Source organism: Arabidopsis lyrata, assembly GCF_000004255.2.
Source record: "Arabidopsis lyrata subsp. lyrata unplaced genomic scaffold ARALYscaffold_3, whole genome shotgun sequence".
Lineage (NCBI taxonomy): Eukaryota > Viridiplantae > Streptophyta > Magnoliopsida > Brassicales > Brassicaceae > Arabidopsis > Arabidopsis lyrata.
Genome location: NW_003302553.1, coordinates 9,489,142 through 9,508,581, shown reverse-complemented (window position 1 = coordinate 9,508,581; position 19,440 = coordinate 9,489,142). Strand labels below are relative to the sequence as shown.

General features: G+C 34.3%; 3 protein-coding genes across 6 annotated transcripts; 2 read left to right on the top strand and 1 right to left on the bottom strand.

Moving 5' to 3' along the window:
- The first annotated feature begins 435 nt into the window (after positions 1-435).
- Positions 436-1,954, top strand: LOC9321506 (probable serine/threonine-protein kinase PBL15). The gene is made up of 6 exons (XM_021031568.1): positions 436-692; positions 772-898; positions 991-1,047; positions 1,141-1,294; positions 1,391-1,502; positions 1,622-1,954. Exons 1-6 carry the CDS (start codon positions 537-539, stop codon positions 1,859-1,861), a joined length of 846 nt encoding a protein of 281 aa, XP_020887227.1. The 5' UTR covers positions 436-536; the 3' UTR covers positions 1,862-1,954.
- A 176-nt stretch (positions 1,955-2,130) lies between these two features.
- Positions 2,131-11,804, top strand: LOC9319373 (protein ALWAYS EARLY 3). 4 transcript variants are annotated; one of them, XM_021031566.1, is made up of 21 exons: positions 2,131-2,395; positions 2,928-3,052; positions 3,454-3,552; positions 3,754-3,816; positions 3,902-3,979; positions 4,405-4,585; positions 5,001-5,260; positions 5,482-5,839; positions 6,443-6,520; positions 6,694-6,908; positions 7,010-7,072; positions 7,255-7,509; positions 7,659-7,837; positions 7,921-8,203; positions 8,518-8,739; positions 9,193-9,351; positions 9,766-9,909; positions 10,003-10,215; positions 10,370-10,639; positions 10,877-11,042; positions 11,472-11,804. In XM_021031566.1, exons 2-20 carry the CDS (start codon positions 2,948-2,950, stop codon positions 11,039-11,041), a joined length of 3,390 nt encoding a protein of 1,129 aa, XP_020887225.1. In that variant the 5' UTR covers positions 2,131-2,395; positions 2,928-2,947; the 3' UTR covers position 11,042; positions 11,472-11,804. The 4 variants fall into 4 exon arrangements, with proteins under 4 accessions (XP_020887225.1, XP_020887224.1, XP_020887223.1 ...); XM_021031565.1 differs by lacking the exon at positions 11,472-11,804 and adding an exon at positions 2,504-2,765 and having other exon boundaries at positions 10,877-11,345; XM_021031567.1 differs by lacking the exon at positions 11,472-11,804 and having other exon boundaries at positions 2,132-2,395; positions 4,405-4,457; positions 4,542-4,585; positions 10,877-11,345.
- A 523-nt stretch (positions 11,805-12,327) lies between these two features.
- On the bottom strand, positions 12,328-14,456 carry LOC9321505 (protein SRG1). The gene is made up of 4 exons (XM_002883259.2): positions 13,988-14,456; positions 13,555-13,802; positions 12,956-13,283; positions 12,328-12,865 (listed from the first exon to the last, which is right to left on the bottom strand). The coding sequence occupies exons 1-4, from the start codon at positions 14,252-14,254 to the stop codon at positions 12,614-12,616; spliced, it is 1,095 nt and encodes a 364-aa protein (XP_002883305.1). The 5' UTR covers positions 14,255-14,456; the 3' UTR covers positions 12,328-12,613.
- Between the last annotated feature and the right edge of the window lie 4,984 nt (positions 14,457-19,440).

Here is a 19,440-nt window from a genome sequence, read left to right as displayed (position 1 = left end):
TATATATGTTGTTTCCAATATTGATTGCAGTGAAACAAACATATTTCTAATGATCATTTATATATTCATAATAATGTTCTCTCTGTTTTTTGTGGGTCTGGAAACATCAACAGATTCTCCTCGATGTTGACGTATAACACAATGATGGTTATCTACAAAGCTGCACCAATTGCGATCATAGCGATTCTAATCGCTCTCTTCTGGATTTCCAGAATGCTGTGTGGCAAAAACTCCCAGACCAGTTCAACCGGTAAGTCTCTCTTCTTGAAATTATAACCACACTTAGTGTTTTTATACATATGATGTACTAATAAAATGACAAAAAAGCTTTTTTAAAAATGTGTCTTTTCTATATATATATATAGAAGTAGAAGACAAAAACAAATAAACATTAAGTATTAGTTAATGTGCAAGTACTGTTACATATAGATTTAACTACTACACCTTTTGATGCTGATCATGTAAGTAATTACATCTTTTGATGCTCTTGTAATTCACGTCTACAAGTGACGCCACAACGCCTGATTGAGTTCTCGATGGAGGAATTAAGGCAAGCAACGAACAATTTCGACCTGGATAATAATCATCTTGGGTTTGGATGTTACGGATTAGTTTATACTGGGCTGATCGGAGACAGGATCGTTGCGATCAAAAGGGAGTGGCTTCATCTCCAGCCTAGATTCTTGGATGAGGTACACGAAGAAAAGTTTGTTGATTTTCACTGAAAATAATATATATGTATATGTGACATATTTGTGGTATGTGTCTCAGGTTTCTTACATGTCTAAAATCCAGCATGAAAATTTGGTTAATCTGATCGGTTATTGTTGCGAAGAAGGGAACCAATTGCTCGTCTTTGAGTATATGGTCAAGGGTAACGTGCGAGATTATCTTGGTGGTAAGTAATTAATGCATTATAGTGAACTCTTGAAATCTGATCCATACATCATTTTTTTCTGTGATATATCATCTCTCTTGTTCATTGAGTAGATTCTAGTGACTTCACGTTCAAGAAAAGGATATCTGTAGCTCTTGATGCAGCCAAAGGTAAATCAAAATGGATGATCCAAAACTCACATCAATTGTTTGTAGTGTCTTTCTACAAAATAATATTAAAAGTCTCTCTGTTTTTCAATTCAGGGTTGCTACACTTGCACAACTTAGATCCTCCAGTACAACACAAGAGATTTAGGACGGGTAAAGTTTTGCTTGATGCCGACCTCAATGCCAAGGTATCGGATGCGGGAATGTTGGGACTGCTTCAAGATCGTGATCTTCGTCTCCTTAATCCAAGGTATTAATTCACTTATGATAACTTTTATCAATATTCCTTCAAAGTCCTAACAAATATATTCTTGTGAAGATTTGATTTTTCTTATCTTTTCTATAGAGGTGGTTTAGAGGAGACCATTGATGTGTATAGCTTCGGGTTGTTCCTTCTAGAGCTTATCACTGGTGAAAAACCTGGACTGTTACAATCAACCTTTGAAATTATGCAATGGGTAATAGAAAAAAACCTCTCTTTCTCCATGGCAACCTTTTTTTCTTTTTTTTTTTTTTTAATTAAATTATTGTATGTACTTAAAAATATATTGTTTGGAAATGTATCTGTGATTTGTAGATACTTCTGCGACGTTCTACAAACACACTTTTGGATGATAATATGCCTGGAACGTTCACGAACCAATCGTTGGAGGCTTATATGAAGATTACTATAGAATGCTTGACATATCCCGCGATAGATCGCCCGAAGATGGATATGGTTGTGACCGAGCTTGAGACGATTTACCAGAATGAAGTCATCAATGAAGAGCATGAGGTTGCTCTAGGAAGTGAGCTTTTTAACATAACCATTCAGTGAGAGCGAGACATGTTGTTTGTATCAGTCTATTTCGAAACCTTAAAAGGCTATAATAAAAGATAAGACTATAATAATAAAAGATTTCAAACAGAATCCAATTTGGGTCTTGTAGACTAAACCGGTTTAGCCAATACAACCCCCGCATCGGATTCGAATAAATTTGGTTACAATAACCGGATTAAACCAAAACGGATTTAATTTGTAGGTTTGTTTAAAAAACTGATTGCATCTTCGCAAAATTATATAGAGAGAGTCTCTGCAACAAAATCGAAACAACGAAAATTTACATTTTATCGGATTTTTCTAATTTTTATTTTTATTTTAAAGTTTTTCGCGGTTATATCCCCAAAAATTGTTTCAATCTCTTGTTTTGCTGCTTCTTCATCTTCCACAATCGCTCCTTCGATCGCTCAAAACCCGTAGAAGCTCTGATCTGTTCATATTCCGATCTCTTCCCGGATTTCTCCGATTTCTCTCTGTAATTTATTCTTCAAGTCCCGGCGATGGCTTCCAAGTGATTTTGGATTCGTGTAGGTAAGCTCTTTCAATCCTCTCTATGATTTCTTTTCAAATAACTTTGAGCTTTAATCGTTCTTCCTGCAATTTTCGTTTTTTAATCGGTAGGAAAGTTTTCTGGATTAGGTGCGAAGTTTGTGAGTTCAAAATTTGGTTCTCTTTTTGTTTCTGGGGAATCTTCGCACTGAATATTGAGCTTTGGATTTCGAAATTCGAAGGGTGTCAGGTCTTGTGATTTGAATTCGCCTAAGTTTCAGTATTACTACCTACCTGGAGTTGCTTAATTTTCCAATTTGGATAAGTTGTTTCTTAAATCTTCTCTGGGTTTCATACTCTATTGAGCGCAAGTAGTGTTGACACTGATAATCAGCACTCTTTTTGGTGTGAGGTGGGTTTTGCATGTAGACTTTAGTTTCATTAGTCAGTTTCTTTGGAGATGATTCACTAATTAATAGGTGTATTTAATCTATAAGGATTGTTGAGCCTATGATTTATTGTGTTTGTATCTTGGTGAAATCTAAAATTGGTTTCAATTTTGGGAATGTTTCAGGTAACAGAAGAACTTAACTTATGGCGCCCTCAAGATCAAAGAAATCTAAGTACAAGAAAAAGCCCCGTGCTAAAGCTATTTCTCCTCACAAAGACGAAGATAGTATGAGCAAAACCAAACAACGGGTAAGCTATTTTCTCAATGTTTAACTGGATGACCTCAACTTTAGGTAGGGTTATGTATTGCTCAGCCTGAAATTTGATTGGGAAATTTTGCTTAGTTAGGCTGCAGAAGGATACCAATCTTTAGCATATACCTAGTTATTTGCTAGACTTTTGGGAGTTTACCCCTGATATCTGTTTCTTGATTGATCCACGTAATAACCTTTCTTTATTCTGGTTTCAGCATTTACTCAAATCTTTTCTGCGTTTAAGTTGTTGTTTCTGTTTCCATTCCTATTTCAAGGATGAGACATTGTTTTACCCTTGTCTCCAATGTTATGTGCGAGCAAATTTTTTGCTGTTATTCTGCGACCAATTTTATCAGCTGGTTTCCAAGCATATCTTATAGTGCTCCTTACTTGCAGAAGAGGAAGCTGTCAGATATGTTAGGTCCTCAGTGGAGCAAGGAAGAGTTGGAGCGCTTTTATGAAGGATACCGCAAATTCGGAAAAGAATGGAAAAAGGTTAGTTCAATTAGTAAAATAGACATCAATTAACATTTGGAATATGATTTGTAGTACAACATTACATTATTCCAAAAGAAGGGTAATAAACTGCTGCCATAGTTTCCGATAAATGTTATGGGTATGGTAATGTCATTTTTACAATAACTTTGGTTTGCAGAACCAGCAATATTTATGGTGTTTTTTCCTCTATGGTTGTAGGTGGCTGCATTTGTACATAGCCGTTCTGCAGAAATGGTAGAGGCCCTATACACTATGAATAAGGTCAGCATGTTCTCCTCCTTCTTTGATTTGTATTGTGATATTTTTCTAAACATTTTCAACTTATATTATGCCATCTGTACTTTAGGCTTACTTGTCTCTTCCGGAAGGCACTGCTTCTGTGGTTGGCCTAAATGCAATGATGACGGATCACTACTCTGTTTTGGTAAGAGTTTTAAACCATTCAAATATGGTTATAACTTACACGCACTTGGTCCAGTTCAGCATACTTATTTCCATTTGAAACTCAAAAAACAATTATACATGTCTTCCACCCGTTCGTATGGAACATCTGTCAACTAGAGGTTTGTTTGTTCAGATTTTGTCACTTGAAAATATAGTTTAGGCGTTTAGCTCAGGAAAGACAAATTCTTACATTCGTTTGGTTGGGTGTTTCTTTGTTAAGCATTATGCATATCTTAGAAACATGGCCAGCTAACTTTTTGAATTTTTGGGGACGTTAGTGACGTTGATTGTTGTTGAGCCTTGTAAGTAAAGTATTTCCATTTCTGTTGTGAAGGAATATAATGTGGTAGTATGGGGTGGGTTTGATTTCATATTGTTATGTAACTGAGTTCATCTCTTCTCTAGCATGGAGGAAGTGACAGTGAGCAGGAAAACAATGAAGGTATTGAAACTCCGAGGTCAGCCCCTAAGCGCTCTAGAGTAAAATCCTCAGATAATCCCTCTATAGGACTAGAGGGTCTGTCTGACCGCTTGCAATTTAGGTCCTCCTCAGGCTTCATGCCGTCACTGAAGAAGAGACGTACTGGTAGTGTTCTCGGTTTCTCTTTTCCTCAAAATCTGTTTACCCATTTCACAAGCACGAGTTGTGCGAGCACATACAATTCTATATATGCATGAGTCTTTTCTTGGCGCAATTTTTTTTTCTCAACTATTGCAGTCTTGCTGGTGTCGTACCATGTCGTTGATGCCTTTCAGAATCAGCTTAGATAGAACTACTCTTTCCTTTATTTTACCAGCATCAATATCGTACACTAGAAATTTGTAAAATAGAAGTATCTTGAGAAGATGCAACTCAAGTTAGTACCCTCCCTAAATGTATGAAGAAGGATAAAAATGATCTTCCTTCCCGGAATTTTATTGGCTCATTAACTATCTCTGTCCAATGGAAACGATCTAATGGTTGCTAACTTTTCTGTTAATCGTAATTTGCATGTGCCAAGAGACTGTGCCTCGTGCTGTTGGAAAAAGGACACCTAGAATTCCTATCTCATATACCCTTGAGAAGGATACTAGGGAAAGATATTTATCACCTGTTAAGAGAGGTCTAAATCAGAAGGGGGATGATACTGATGACGATATGGAACATGAGATAGCATTAGCATTGGCTGAGGCTTCACAGCGAGGTGGCTCTACAAAGAATTCCCACACACCAAATAGAAAAGCAAAGATGTACCCCCCTGATAAAAAGGGTGAAAGAATGGTAATCTCCTTTACTGTTACTTATGTTTCATGTACTCTCTTCATGAAGCTTGTGATTCTCAAAATGTGTGCTGCTTGTCTAGACTATAGGAAGAAGTTTTAAGGAACCTTGGTTTTCCTACATGATAGCCTATTGCAAAATCAAAGTAGAAGGAAATAAACCTTTTTATGTAAGTAGGAACTGTTTTATAGAAATATGGACTAATATATTTTGATATTCAGCGTGCCGATATTGACTTGGCGATTGCCAAGCTTCATGCCACTGATATGGAAGATGTCCGCTGTGAACCAAGCTTAGGAAGCACTGAAGCTGATAATGGGGATTATTCTGGAGGTAGAAATGACTTGATGCATGGAGAAGGTTCTAGTGCCGTGGAAAAGCAGCAAAAAGGAAGAACGTACTATAGGAGGAGATTAGGCATTAAAGAAGAAGATGCAAAAGAAGCCTGCAGTGGTACAGACGAAGCACCAAGCTTAGGCGCTCCCGATGAGAAATTTGAACCAGAAAGGGATGGGAAGTCTTTGAAATTCACGTATAAAGTTTCAAGGAGAAAAAGTAAAAAAAGTCTCTTTACTGCAGGTCTGTTCTAGTCTCTCACTTCGCTGTCTAAATTTACCTATATGCAATGCGTATGAATGTAGGAGAAAAAGGAATTCATAGAAACTTCAATTCCTTTATTCAAAGCACCCCTAGAAATGCAGGTGAAGACATGCCTATACTTAGGAAAACCATCAGTTAGAGTCCAGTTATCCAATTAAAGAAATAAGACTTCATCTCAACCAGCAGATACACTTATGAAAGTATATTGGAAATCATAATTTGACTTACTAGTGTATTTAGTGGTCACTCTATCTTGTGTTTGTCAACTTTATTATTTCTGATCAATGACAATTTTTTGGTCTTGATAAACTTCGGGAGCAACTACTGCCTGTTTCTGTTACCGAGCTTGGAATTAAACCAAATCCATAATGGATTATGATTTCATTCTTCCTGAAGATTCTCCTTAGCGATGACAATGTATAGAAGCTCCTTTGCGTCTGTTTGGAATTCAACTCATGACATTCATTTGAACTAATAATTATAGCCATTCTTTGCATATATGCATGGTAGTGTTGCCATGTTTCAATTTTTACTGTTTATACCGGCCCTTCAACTTCTTTTTCTTCTAAATGCTCTCTGCAGATGAAGACACAGCATGTGATGCTCTCCAGACGCTGGCAGATCTATCGCTGATGATGCCTGAAACTGCTACAGATACTGGTGGGATACATATGTTTGACCTATAAGCAATATACATTTAAAATTTTAAATGGGTGTCTAATTGGCCATAGCATATAATTACACTAATACGCAATTAAGTTCAGAGTCAGATTTACTTTCATGAAAATTCATGATTGTTAGCTAATTTCTCAATAATTTTGATGTAATTTCAGAGTCATCAGTTCAAGCTGAGGAAAAGAGAGCTGGAAAAGCTTATGTTTCAGATTTTAAAGGGACTGATCCAGCATCCATGTCTAAAAGTAGTTCTCTTAGAAACTCCAAACAGAGAAGATCCGGCACCAATGACCTTTGTGATACTGAACCCGAGCGAAAGAGTCCAAGTAGCTCTTTAATTCGAAAGAGACGGCAGAAAGTATTACCAGCTAAAGTAAGAGAAGATATATATATTTAGCAAAGACAGACTTGCTTGAATTGAACTGTTTTGTTGTCAGAATTCATGATCATGTTGAAGCTGTTCTCTTCCTGCAGCTGCAGGTTCTTAAAGATGAGCTTGCTGCAAGCTCAAAAGTCATAGAGCCTTGTAATAACAAGGTATGTGTCTTCTTGTTCAAAACAACTCTTGTAATTATACAGTATTCCACACAGTACCTATCGGCATGCTCTTTGGAATGTATTATATCTCTGACAACCAAATTATTTAATTATTTCCTTTTTTTTTTCATCGTGGAGTTTCTTTTGCAGCTTTTATCTTAGGACTGATTGTGATGTTGTAGGGAATAGGTGAGGAAAATAAGCCTGTTGGTAGAGGTAAACGGTCAGCAAGTATTCGAAACTCACATGAAAAGAAGTCTGTCAAACCTCATGATCGTACTTCGTCAAGTAACAACATAGTAGAAGAAGATGAGTCAGCTCCATCAAATGCAGTCATTAAAAAACAAGTTAACTTGCCAACTAAAGTTAGGAGCAGAAGAAAGATAGTAACTGAGAAACCTCTAACTATTGATGACGGGAAAATTTCTGAGACTCTAGTGAGTGAACTTACTGATGCTCAGACTCTATTCCCAAATGATACAGAAACTGCAGTGACACATCTGTCAATCTTAAGATCATTAACTTCTATGGAATTTAGTCTGTGAGTTCCCTGATTATATTTATACCATATCCTTTTAATCTGCAGGAGAAGTTTTCGCATTACACATCTAGTTTCCGAGCACGAAGATGGTGTCTTTTTGAGTGGTTCTACAGTGCAATTGACTATCCATGGTTTGCCAGACAAGAGTTTGTTGAGTATTTGGATCATGTAGGGTTGGGTCATGTTCCTAGATTAACTCGCGTTGAATGGGGTGTCATAAGGAGGTTATCACTAACTAAGATGCTGTTAATTTTCTACTTTTTTGTGTGTATATGGATGTTTCCTTAATCATACTTTGTTGGTGCAGTTCTCTTGGGAAACCGAGGCGATTTTCTGAACAGTTTTTGAAGGAGGAAAAAGAAAAGCTATACCTATACAGGGACTCTGTAAGAAAACATTATGATGAACTAAACACGGGCATGAGGGAAGGACTTCCAATGGATTTGGCCCGGCCTCTTAATGTTTCACAGAGAGTCATTTCCCTGCATCCAAAGTCAAGAGAGATTCATGACGGCAGTGTCCTAACTGTTGATCACTGTAGGTACCGGATTCAGTTTGACCACCCTGAATTAGGGGTAGAATTTGTTAAGGTACTCTTCCTTACACTGAAACTTTTTCTGAAAAATTACTGTGACTATGGAAAAATGAAAGTAAACAAAAGGATAAACTAATCGTAGCAGTTCACCTGCACATTTGTGAATATGACCAAAGTCTCAAATAGTTTTGGTGAATAGAATCGCTACTGAATTTCCTACAACTGTAATTGAGCACTTAATAGTTTATCAATTTATCTGTTACTTGCTTGAGAGTTAGAACGAATTTAGAAAGTTCATGACTTGAAAGTTGGAACGAATTTGAATGTTCATAATCTTTAGATAACATTTAAATCTCTCTTTTGGTGAAGGATACTGAATGCATGCCACTGAATCCTCTAGAAAACATGCCAGCATCGCTGGCAAGGCACTATGCTTTCTCAAATTATAACATTCAGAATCCCGTTGAGGAGAAAATGCATGAGCGGGCAAAGGAAAGCATGTTGGAAGGATATTCCAAACTTTCTTGTGAGACTGGCCGTCTCTTACCCTCACCAAATTATAACGTTAGCAATTCACTAAAGCAGGAAAAGGTTGGTATTTCTGACTATTATGCCATGCCTCATATTCAGCTTTTCTTTATTCTCCATTCTTTATGGAAATTCATTATTCTGCATACCTGGAGGAACTAGCTTAGTTTACTGGTTTCTTAAATATAGATGGATTTCCGTCTAAGGTATTCAATCTTTGGAATTTCTCTGCCTGATGTTGTGGACCAATAATTGTACCTAGCATCAGTCTACCCTGGGAGATTTACCTAGAGAGCTAGTTTGATAATTCAAGTCTCTTACCAATCTTATACAAAATATAATGTGAATGTTCTATTACAGTGCTTTCTGAGACTATAGCTAATGTTATTCCTCACATGCATCCAATTTCTCTTGTAATGCTTTGTTTAGCATTTGACTACAGTCATCTTAGCTACAGCTAAATTAAATCTTGCTAGATATATATCAATCATATACAACTTTTCCTTAAATTTGCAGGTAGATATCTCAAGTTCAAATCCACAAGCTCAAGATGGAGTCGATGAGGCTCTTGATTTACAATTGTTTAATTCTCAGCCCTCAAGTATTGGACATATCCAGGCAAGAGAAGCTGATGTCCAAGCTCTTTCTGAACTAACACGTGCACTTGACAAGAAGGTTTGACCAGTTAATTCTCAGTCTTCTATACATATGTGATATGTTTCCGTTCTTAGTCTTCTTCACCATAACTCTTTTATATTTTCCTTTTCAATGGCCTGGATGCATTTTTTATCTTTCCATATTCATAATAGGCGTGCTATCGTTAATCATTTCATTTCCTTCACATAATAAGTAGAGATTTCAAGAAGATGTGGTTGAATAGAATAAAAGTTTCTAATTGACTAATAAGAAAATAGGAAATTATAAATATGACTAATAAGCTTTAATGGACTCATAAATTTTTGAGGTTCGATATGTTACTCTTTAATTCACTCCATTTTTTTTTTGTTTCCTTCATGTCTTCCATGTTTGTGTAGCTCTTTCGATATTATGGTTTCCATTTCAACTAATTGTTAATCTACAACACTACAGGAGCTAGTTTTGAGGGAGCTAAAATGCATGAACGACGAGGTTGTGGAAAGTCAGAAAGATGGACATAATGCTCTGAAGGATTCCGAATCTTTTAAGAAACAATATGCAGCAGTTCTCTTTCAGCTAAGCGAAATCAATGAGCAGGCATGAGTTTATGAAGGAACTATATGAGTTATCTTGCTGTCTTTACTACATACTGTTTCTGATATTTCTCATTATATGTCTTGCTATGCACAGGTTTCATTGGCACTTCTTGGCTTGAGGCAACGAAATACTTACCAGGAGAATGTGCCATATGCATCAACAAAACGCATGAATAAATCAGGGGAACCTGATGGTCAGTTAACCTACGTAGACAATTATGTATCTGACACTAATGGATTCCATGTGTCTGAGATCGTCGAAAGTTCTAGAATAAAAGCACGGAAAATGGTATACAGAGCTGTACAGGTGTGTGTATAACGAGTTTACCTGTTTCTATGTTTGGGATCCACATATGACAAAGCTTTTTAGTTGATAATTTACTCATCATTGGTTGCACCTCGCAAGGTCTAAGTTCAACAGTTTCGGCTACGTAATGATTTTGTCTCTGTTTCTGGTGCAGGCATTGGCATTACTGAGGAAAGACGAAAATAATAATGTAAATATGGAAGAAGCCATTGATTTTGTAAATAATCAGCTCTCAATAGATCAAACAGAAGGATCATCAGTCCAGCAAACACAAGGTGCCCAGGATCAGCGCCTTCCCTCTACACCAAATCCACCTAGCTCAACTCCTGCCAATGATTCCCACCTAAACCCACCCGATCAAAATGACCTGCAAATCCCGTCTGAACTTGTGTCCCGATGTATGGCTACATTGCTTATGATTCAGGTGAAAATCTTAAACCCATTCAGTAATGTTTGTGCTGAGAGCCATCTGCACAGTTACATTATTAGGCTCGACCTTTCTCTTGACAGATTTAGACATTAGAAAAAGTTAAGTCCTTAATACTGTTCTTTCTGGTCTCACTCTGTGGTAGCTGCATTAGTCATCTTGTATTGTGTTCTTCTTCTGTTCTTAGTTTGTGATCCTGACACAGCAACCTTGTGAATGAAAAACACAATGCAGAAATGTACAGAGAGGCAATTCCCACCAAGTGAAGTGGCCCAGGTTCTAGACTCTGCGGTGGCAAGTTTACAGCCTTGCTGCTCACAAAACCTTCCTATCTATACAGAGATTCAGAAGTGCATGGGAATCATAAGAAACCAGATTCTAGCCCTCGTACCCTCCTAAAGTAAGACTCCTAAAGCCATAACTTTAACCTTTGTGTCTCTTCATAGTGCTTGTTTCTCTTGTAAAATCCCATATCTCCTTATAGGAAATCCTTTTATATATACCTCATTTATTTGGAGTGACTCACAAAACTTTTTCGATTTCACATTTATTTATATGTAACACATCATTTGTTAGATGGGACTGAATCGCGGTCCATTGTCATTGTCTTACAAGGTACTAACTAGTTTCATTCCATATCGTGTTTGAATAAATTACATTCTTGTACTATGTCTTCATCTTCTAATCTTTAAACCATTCCTTATCGTGTATGTTTAAACTCCATTCTTTGTTTAGTGTCGATTTTTTAGTTAGGAAAATATTTGCTTGAAAGTGACTTGAATTCAACAAATATGTAATGTAGACATTTCTTGTTTTGGACTGCAAGCACAGCCCTGAGTGGATAAGACTTGTCAATTGGTCCAGCCGGGTCCCTTTATGTTCCAATTCGGGATAGAAGATGTTTGGTTTGGCTCAGTCTGATTCCGAATCTAAATTGGTCCGGTCCTATTTTGGAGTCAGATAAAGTCGACTTAGGGTTTTTGTCTTTATTAACAAGGCAACAAAGAGTTAGAAAAAGAATAGAGTTTTCACTGTTGAAGTGACTCGTAATTTCGTATATATACACAGAGACTAAAGTGGTGAGAATAAATGGCTGCATGTGCAACAAAATTTTCTGAACAAGTGATTAATTGAGATTTGGCTTTTCTAACAAGGTAAACAATTTGATTCTATACGAGAATGATTAGGTTAAATCATTTTGATATGATATTTTGTTACATCATATGGTTCCACCATTTAACCTGCGTGTAAACACATCATCCTAGTGAACGCATTTGGGACAATAAGGACAAAGAATTAAGAACCCACAATGCATTTCTGATGTAATTATTAATGGGGGCATTATTAACTAATAATCAAAAAAAGTATATATTTTGTTCTTTGTCATGTAATGGAAGCCTTTTGTCGTTTGGCAAGACAAATAAAATAATAATGGACCCTTTTTCTTTATTTTGTCTTGTTTTCTTGTGATTTTATCTTCCAAAATCCAAATTGTCCAAATAAATCTTTGAGCATTCTCCTTCACATCCCGTGAAGGAGAAAACAAAAGACCAAGATTTGATTACACTCAAGTCGTAACTATATCTCTCTTAGAGACTAATTAATGAGATTCAAGACTTACGAATATAATCTTTGGAATATGTTTATAATGATACAAACTAATGAAACTAAATGCAATAATATAATTAACATATACATTGGATGGAATGTTATTTTTTTTTCTCTTTCTTTTGTTCCTTCTCGGCATATACATATACACACACACCTAATTCCACCCACACACATACATACCAAATATTACAAGTTGTATTAACATTGGGGAATTTAATCATGACACTAAAAACCCTAAGTGGGGGACATTCCTATACATTATACACACAAAAGTTGCAACAAATAATTTTTCTTAAAAAAAAGAAAGCAAATAAGTGGTAACTAGTTAATGGAGGGTGATGGGGTGAAACTAATATTAGTTTAATTGAGAATCTTGGCAAAATCAAGGGACTTCTTGCCTTGGAGCTTGTTGGAGACATAGTGATAACTATAGTCACCATGATTGTAGCTTCTATACTTGCATGGGTTGGTCTCATCATTAACCAACTCACTCATTGGTTCTATTTTAACCTCATAGTTTGGTGCATAGAATGTCACTATTGTAAGCCTCTCCTTTTCCCTGTTTGTTACTGCCCTATGCTCTACACTCTTGTACTTCCCATTACTTAGAACCTATACATATACATACATATACCCAAATTAAACACTTTATTAAAAATGTGATATAATAATTTTAGGAAATTGATATAGTAAAATTAATACCTCAATGGTATCACCAATGTTGATGACAAGGGCATTGGGAAGAGGTTTAACAGGGACCCAAGTGTTGTCTTTGAGGATCTGAAGGCCAACACAACTGTTCTTGCTCTGTTGAAGAACAGTGAGAGCACTTCCATCAGAATGTGGGCTAAGTCCCAAGACAAGATCAGGACTTGAACATGGAGGGTAATAATTCATTCTCACTGCTTGCACTGCCTCCCCAAACATTTCTTCAAACCTCTCTTCTTTTAGACCCAAGCTTAATGCGATGTACTTCAACAACCTCTTGCATAGTTCCCTTATCTCTTTTGAGTAACCTTCAAGACTTTCACTATAGATAGAGAAAAAAATAATTATTATATACTCAAACGCAGTCCAGAAAAATGGATTAAAATATAAAATAAAAATATCTAAGCTATGATTCATCCACTAAAGCTTTTTAAAATTTGAACCCTTATTATGTCGAACGCGGATGACATTTTTTAGTAGAAACTATTTGAATTTACGTGCCATATGCTCACAAATTCACTACACTATTCCTATATGATCACTTAAGAAGTTAAAATGAAAAAGTAAGCAAAACAAGTTATAGTAAAAAATACCTGAACCGGGCCGGTTTAGAGGGCCATAGTTTGGGGTTGCGAATTTGTGGGGGATGAACACCAAGGGCAAACATGTTGCACCAATCAAGTTTCTGATCTTCAGAGAAGATAAACGCTTGACCATAACCTTGTACGGTCCCTGGCTCCATTGGATACTTCTTCTTCTCCTCCAACGGCATATCAAAGAACTCCTTAGCCACTTTCTCTACATCTTCCACAACCTCCACTTCTATCCCATGATTTATAACCTATCTTGCAGTCAAAAAAACCAATCATGAGATTCATTGTTCTAAACTTTATTATATGGCCTAGTAAACCCAATTATATAAAAAAAATATTAATTGTCAAAACTTTATTATATGGCCTAGCTAGTAAACCCAATTATATGACTTTGATAAAAGAAAATATTTCTTGTTGAAGGAAAATAATATACCTGGAAAAATCCCCAGTCTTCACAAGCTTGTGAGAGCTTAAGAATCTCAAAGAAAAAATCATCATTGTGGGGTTTGGAGAGCTTAGAGAGATCAATAACAGGAATCTGATGATGAAGATGATGAGTCTTAAGAGACGACACAACGACTCCTCTCTCATACTCTTCTCTAATGAATCTCTCCGGAACTTTGTTTGGTTTGGATTTTATCAGTTCTTGAACATCATCTATTTGCCCAACTCTAATCGAAGAAATAGGTAGAGGAGCCATATTCTTGAAAGCAGACCAAGAAATAAAATTTGATTTTTGTTTGTGTGTTTGGTTTTGGACTTTAGCTCTTTGCTCTGTGAGTCGTGAGAGAGTGAGAGTCTAAATATATATATATATAGAAGAAATACTCTTGGAGGTCAGTGATGTTTATTATTGTTTGCATGTTGTGCGTATAATTGAGTATGTTGCAGGTTTTGTGGAGTTTGGGGTCCATTTTGTGCACTTTCGAAATTCTTTTTTACAAAAATAATAATATCAGAGAATCAACATTTGTTAAGTATGTAATGCTATTATTTTATCATTGATAACCAGTGGAGGAGGTAAGAGGAGATGAGGGTGGGACATGTGTTCCCAATAAAATTAGTATATGAAATTATGTTAGTGTAAATTGTATCGAATTTGGTGAAATATTTCGTTTAAATTAGTTTTTGGTTGTAATAAATTTGTATTTGAATTGGAGAAAGTTACTAGATTAACTCAAATTATGAGTTTAATTATTAGAGTGTCTTAAAAAATTTAGGGGTTAAATGAGTTGTTTTCGTGACCATAATACCCTTTCTCTCTTTGTTAGGAATAAAAAAAAAGTCAAAATTACCTTTAAATAAATAATAAAAACGTGGGCAAAAAATATTAGGAAAAAAAAATTATTTGAAAAGTCTGCTGGATAAGTTGTGACAGATTTAATTTCCATGACAGACTTATTTGTCTCCAACAGATTTTTTTGCGACAGATTTTTTTTCTCCCACAGACTTACTTGAAATAGGTGACGACAGATATTTAATTTGTAACAGATTTTTTCTCTACGACAGATTTATTTTATGATGACACCACATACTTTTGTAATTTTGACAGATTTATTAAAATATGTGGCAGATTTATTATTTCAGTGGCGTCAGACTTATATTTTTTGATAAAAATCTGTCATAATGTAGAAGATTTGTTAATGAAAAAATAATTACTAGTTTGACTTATTAGTGATAGCAGATTTATTTTATGTTATGACAATTTTTTTTGTTTTAACAAAAATCTGGAGTGTGATAGCAGATTTGTTATTTAAAAATATAAATTGCTAGAATGACATATACTCGCAACCAAAATGTTTTATGTTATGACAGATTTTTTTATATTATGACAGATTTCAGATTGGATATAAAAAAATTTGTCATTGATGACAGTTTTATTGATGAAGATAGAATTTTAATCTGCATAATCTGGTAATGACAGACATATTCTTACCGCGACAGACTTATTTATATTAAATGACTCATGTGTGGCTCTCATCTTGTTAATATATGATTAATTTTTTTCGTTTTAGATAAATATATTTATTTTTTCGAATTTCTATTTTTTTTTTCGTTTTGTATTTTTTATTTCATTTTATATTTTTTTCAATTTTTTTTTATTTTTTTTATTTTTTCGTTATATATAAAATTTTTAATCTAATTTTTTTATTCGTTTTGTATTTTTTTTCGTTTTATATTTTTTTTTTCAATTTTTATTTTTTATTTTGTTTTATATTTTTTTCGTTATATATATAATTTTTTTAATTTAATTTTTTTTCGTTTTATATTTTTTTTTTCAATTCTTTGTCGTTTTGTATTTTTTTTTTCGTTTTGTATTTTTTCAATTTTTTATTTAATTAAAATATTATATGTTAATTAGTTTATTTTAATAGAATTGAAAATAAAATGGGTATTTGGTCTTTTAACACAAAAATTGTGTTATTCTAGTAAACCACAATATTTGAGTGTTAATCTAGTTATTTTTCCCAAAATTTGGGTCAAACTAGGTAAATTTCAGTTTGAATTAATATGATCTACATATTTACTCCTATTATACGACCATGTTACTTTCATATTTAATTTTGTTTAATTGGCAAAAAATTTAACGAAAAGTGAATGAGACGATCGAGATGAGAGGTGACGTTTTATCCCCTACTTTAGCCTCTCTATGGAACCAATAAGTGATGAAAAAAATGCTGTGATACGAATTTTTCTGTATGCACCATAGTATGAACATATATTGTTATGTATGGTTTGCTTGCATTTATTACATTTAAAGGATAAAATAATGTGTAAGAGAGTCATAGGATCAGTGTTTTAGGAAAATCCAGCAAAAGAGAGATTCGTTATGTTACACTTTATTGACGGTATACGAAATGAGACAATGCTTACAAATTAAAAGTCAAGTTTCTTGAAAATTCAGTTTTCCTAAAGTTTGCCTTTTTTTTTTGTTTCTTTTCTCTTTCTCAAAAGCAAACGCAGACCAATTATAGTTGAAATTCACCTAACGTGCCAATTTGTTAGATTAATCGAAAAAAGACCATAATGTTAAGGTTATTGACATAATGACCATCTTATAACTCGAATCCATAGTCTCTTATATATTACGTTGCATCTAATTTCTATCTTACTTTTGATGCTTATAGTTATACATCTCGACAAAATTAACAACTAATATCATATTAACTTCTATAAATTTTCAATAATAATTGCCCATTTTATTTGTTATTTGGGATCATCAATAGTTGTATAGATCTCATTGCTAGTGTCCACCACAGATGCTTCTTTACAAATAGTGCTACTGAAATTAAATTAAATTAAATTTTGAGTCAAGCTTAATTATTGGTTCATAATCCGAAATCCTTTATTGGACCAAACCCAAAATTGAGCTTCTCTAGAAACATCATAAAAATATCATCACCTCTTCAAGTGTTTTAAGAATCCTATTCTTTGATTATCTAGATATATATGTCGAAAAATCTAGATATTATGGTTGAATTAATGTTCTATATATTACGATAAATATTCTTAGATATTTTGTAGTTTTGGATTCTATAAATAGTTCATCTTTCCTCCATTTTTAACCAAGTTAAACAAGTAAAATCAAAGCAATAATGGAATTTAAAAAATATATTTTCATAAGTTACGTTCTCTAAAGTTTCTCCTAAATTTTTCTAAGAGGGTTTATTCTTTTGATTTTCTCCATGGACGACCAAGGCTAGTGTTAATCACTATCGATGTTTCTTTACAATTACAACTCACAACTTTGGCTGTATTTTCAATGTCCATTTTTCATGTTCGATTAAGGCCAATATATCTAAAAGTGAACACATCAACTGAAATTATTTTTCAACCAAAGTTATTTTGATGAAAACAAACCAGTTGATCAAGTATATGATAGGTAAAGTATATAGATAAAACATTTCAAAAAAGCAATCTAATAAAAACAAATATATATATATATATATATATATATATATGTGTATATATCTCTAAGAATAATTTATGTAGACTGAGTAAGAAGTATATACGTGTATTAATTGAACGAGAAGGGTTACAAAAAGTATGATGAAGTGGTGGTGACTGAATTTCAACTTGCAAACCAATGTCTTAATTTGGAAGTCTTTACTCATACTTGAAACTTGTACGTCTCTCTCTCTCTCTCTCTCGACCTCTCGACCACGAAGATTGAAGATCAAAGTAGACTTGCAATCCAATGGGGAACAAAAGTACAAAATATATATATTAGAATAATTGTTTTTTTAAAGGAACAAAAAAAATAAAAGAGCACACTAAATGTGGAGAGGGTGAGCTTGAGGATATTAAAAATTGTGGGGTTGAAAAGAAGAAAGTGGGTACGTTAAGGTAGGGGCCATGCTTTGTGTTTATGAGTTTGAGAGAGAAAGTGATGTGCCGACCAAATCTAGTGATCTTCTCGTCGCATTTCCTTCCCACATTGTGCCTTCCTCTCTTTTTCTTTCTTTTACTATTTTTCCTTGTTACTCTTTACTTTTGCTTAAAGTAAGTTTCATATACTTATTTAACATAAAAAAATTTGAGGTTTATTCATACGGTGTATAACATTTGACTCACCAACCACAAACTTAGATTAAAATATTTACATATTTCTTTATTTTAACCATGTTTTTAATTTGTATTTACGTCAACACACGAGATTGTGATCAAGTCTAAAGACAATCTAGAAGTGTAGTGAAATTTTGTTTTAGAGGAATCTTTTCAGCTTTTTGACGAATTGTTTAGATGAATCTTTTTTATTACAACTTGAAAAAAAAGGCTAATGAGATCGAAATAATGAATCATAACTAAAGTTCCGTTTAGACGATAAAGATTACAATCTGTGGGAGGAGAAAAACAAAAAAAAATAAACTAGAAAGTAATAGTTATTCCGAAGAAAGAGGAATGTGTTTTGTTTGGTATCATGATTATGTCCAGCGACAAAAACACACAAGACTACTACTGGCTCAAGCAACAAAAAAAATATTTCGGAAATGCTACTTTTTCTCCTCTAAGCTAAGCAGAGAACCTCTCATTCTTTTCTTATCATTGGTAGACTTTTCTTCACCACCAGAACATAACGACCAGTGGAAATGTGCTCAAGATATATAATGAGAACAAAGCTATGAAAGTACTGCTATTCGTATTCCAATAAACCAAACCAAAGAGACTTTATTAAGGAGAGAATACTTACCTCTCAACCAAATGTCAAACCAAACCTAACTAGAAAATCTCCTCTTCAACAATCTGCCAAGACAGCCTTATAAAATCCATACCTCACTAACTGTTCTCTAACCAACTCACAAAAGCTACGTACAATCTGCTAGATTCAGGTACTAGGTTAGTTAAAGTATACCAATAGCTAAAGCTTGACCACCTCAACTTGTTCAAATAAAAACACACATAAAGATACATTATAAGCTACTAGATTGCATTTACATGAGAAATTCAATACTCTGATCAATGGAAAAGGCCGATAAATAGCATTTTCTCTCTTCTTCAACGTTGGGCTTATTCCTGGTTCGATATTGGTGTATCTTATTGCTTGCTTTCATTTGGGCTTTTAGTATCATCTTATTGTGGGCACCGGCACACACAAAAAGTGAAAAAAGTTTGTTAAATGAAAGATAAAAATCAAATTTATTTAAACCAAAAATAAAATCAAATTTATTTATGGAGAATTTGAATGTATAACCAAAAATAAAACTTAAATTAACAAACTAACCAAAAAAAAAATGTGAAGTGATATTCTATATATTTACTATAATATATACCAAAATACCCCTTCTTTTTCCTACAACCCCACCATCACCAACCACCATCTCTACCTCTATCTCCAGCCACCGTCGGCCACCACCGAGAACCACCACCGTCGGCCACCACCCCGGC

Bases quoted from the DNA above. Each gene is read 5' to 3' on its own strand.
- LOC9321505 (XM_002883259.2), bottom strand. From the start codon at position 14,254: ATGGCTCCTCTACCTATTTCTTCGATTAGAGTTGGGCAAATAGATGAT. The intron at 13,803-13,987 runs GTATATTATTTT...ACTGCAAGATAG, and splicing joins AAGACTGGGGATTTTTCCAG to GTTATAAATCATGGGATAGA. The intron at 12,866-12,955 runs GTATTAATTTTA...GTATATGTATAG, and splicing joins ACATTGGTGATACCATTGAG to GTTCTAAGTAATGGGAAGTA.
- LOC9319373 (XM_021031566.1), top strand. From the start codon at position 2,948: ATGGCGCCCTCAAGATCAAAGAAATCTAAGTACAAGAAAAAGCCCCGT. The intron at 7,510-7,658 runs GTGAGTGAACTT...TTTAATCTGCAG, and splicing joins GGAAAATTTCTGAGACTCTA to GAGAAGTTTTCGCATTACAC. The intron at 7,838-7,920 runs GTTATCACTAAC...TTGTTGGTGCAG, and splicing joins GAATGGGGTGTCATAAGGAG to TTCTCTTGGGAAACCGAGGC.
- LOC9321506 (XM_021031568.1), top strand. From the start codon at position 537: ATGGAGGAATTAAGGCAAGCAACGAACAATTTCGACCTGGATAATAAT. The intron at 693-771 runs GTACACGAAGAA...TATGTGTCTCAG, and splicing joins AGCCTAGATTCTTGGATGAG to GTTTCTTACATGTCTAAAAT. The intron at 899-990 runs GTAAGTAATTAA...TTCATTGAGTAG, and splicing joins CGTGCGAGATTATCTTGGTG to ATTCTAGTGACTTCACGTTC.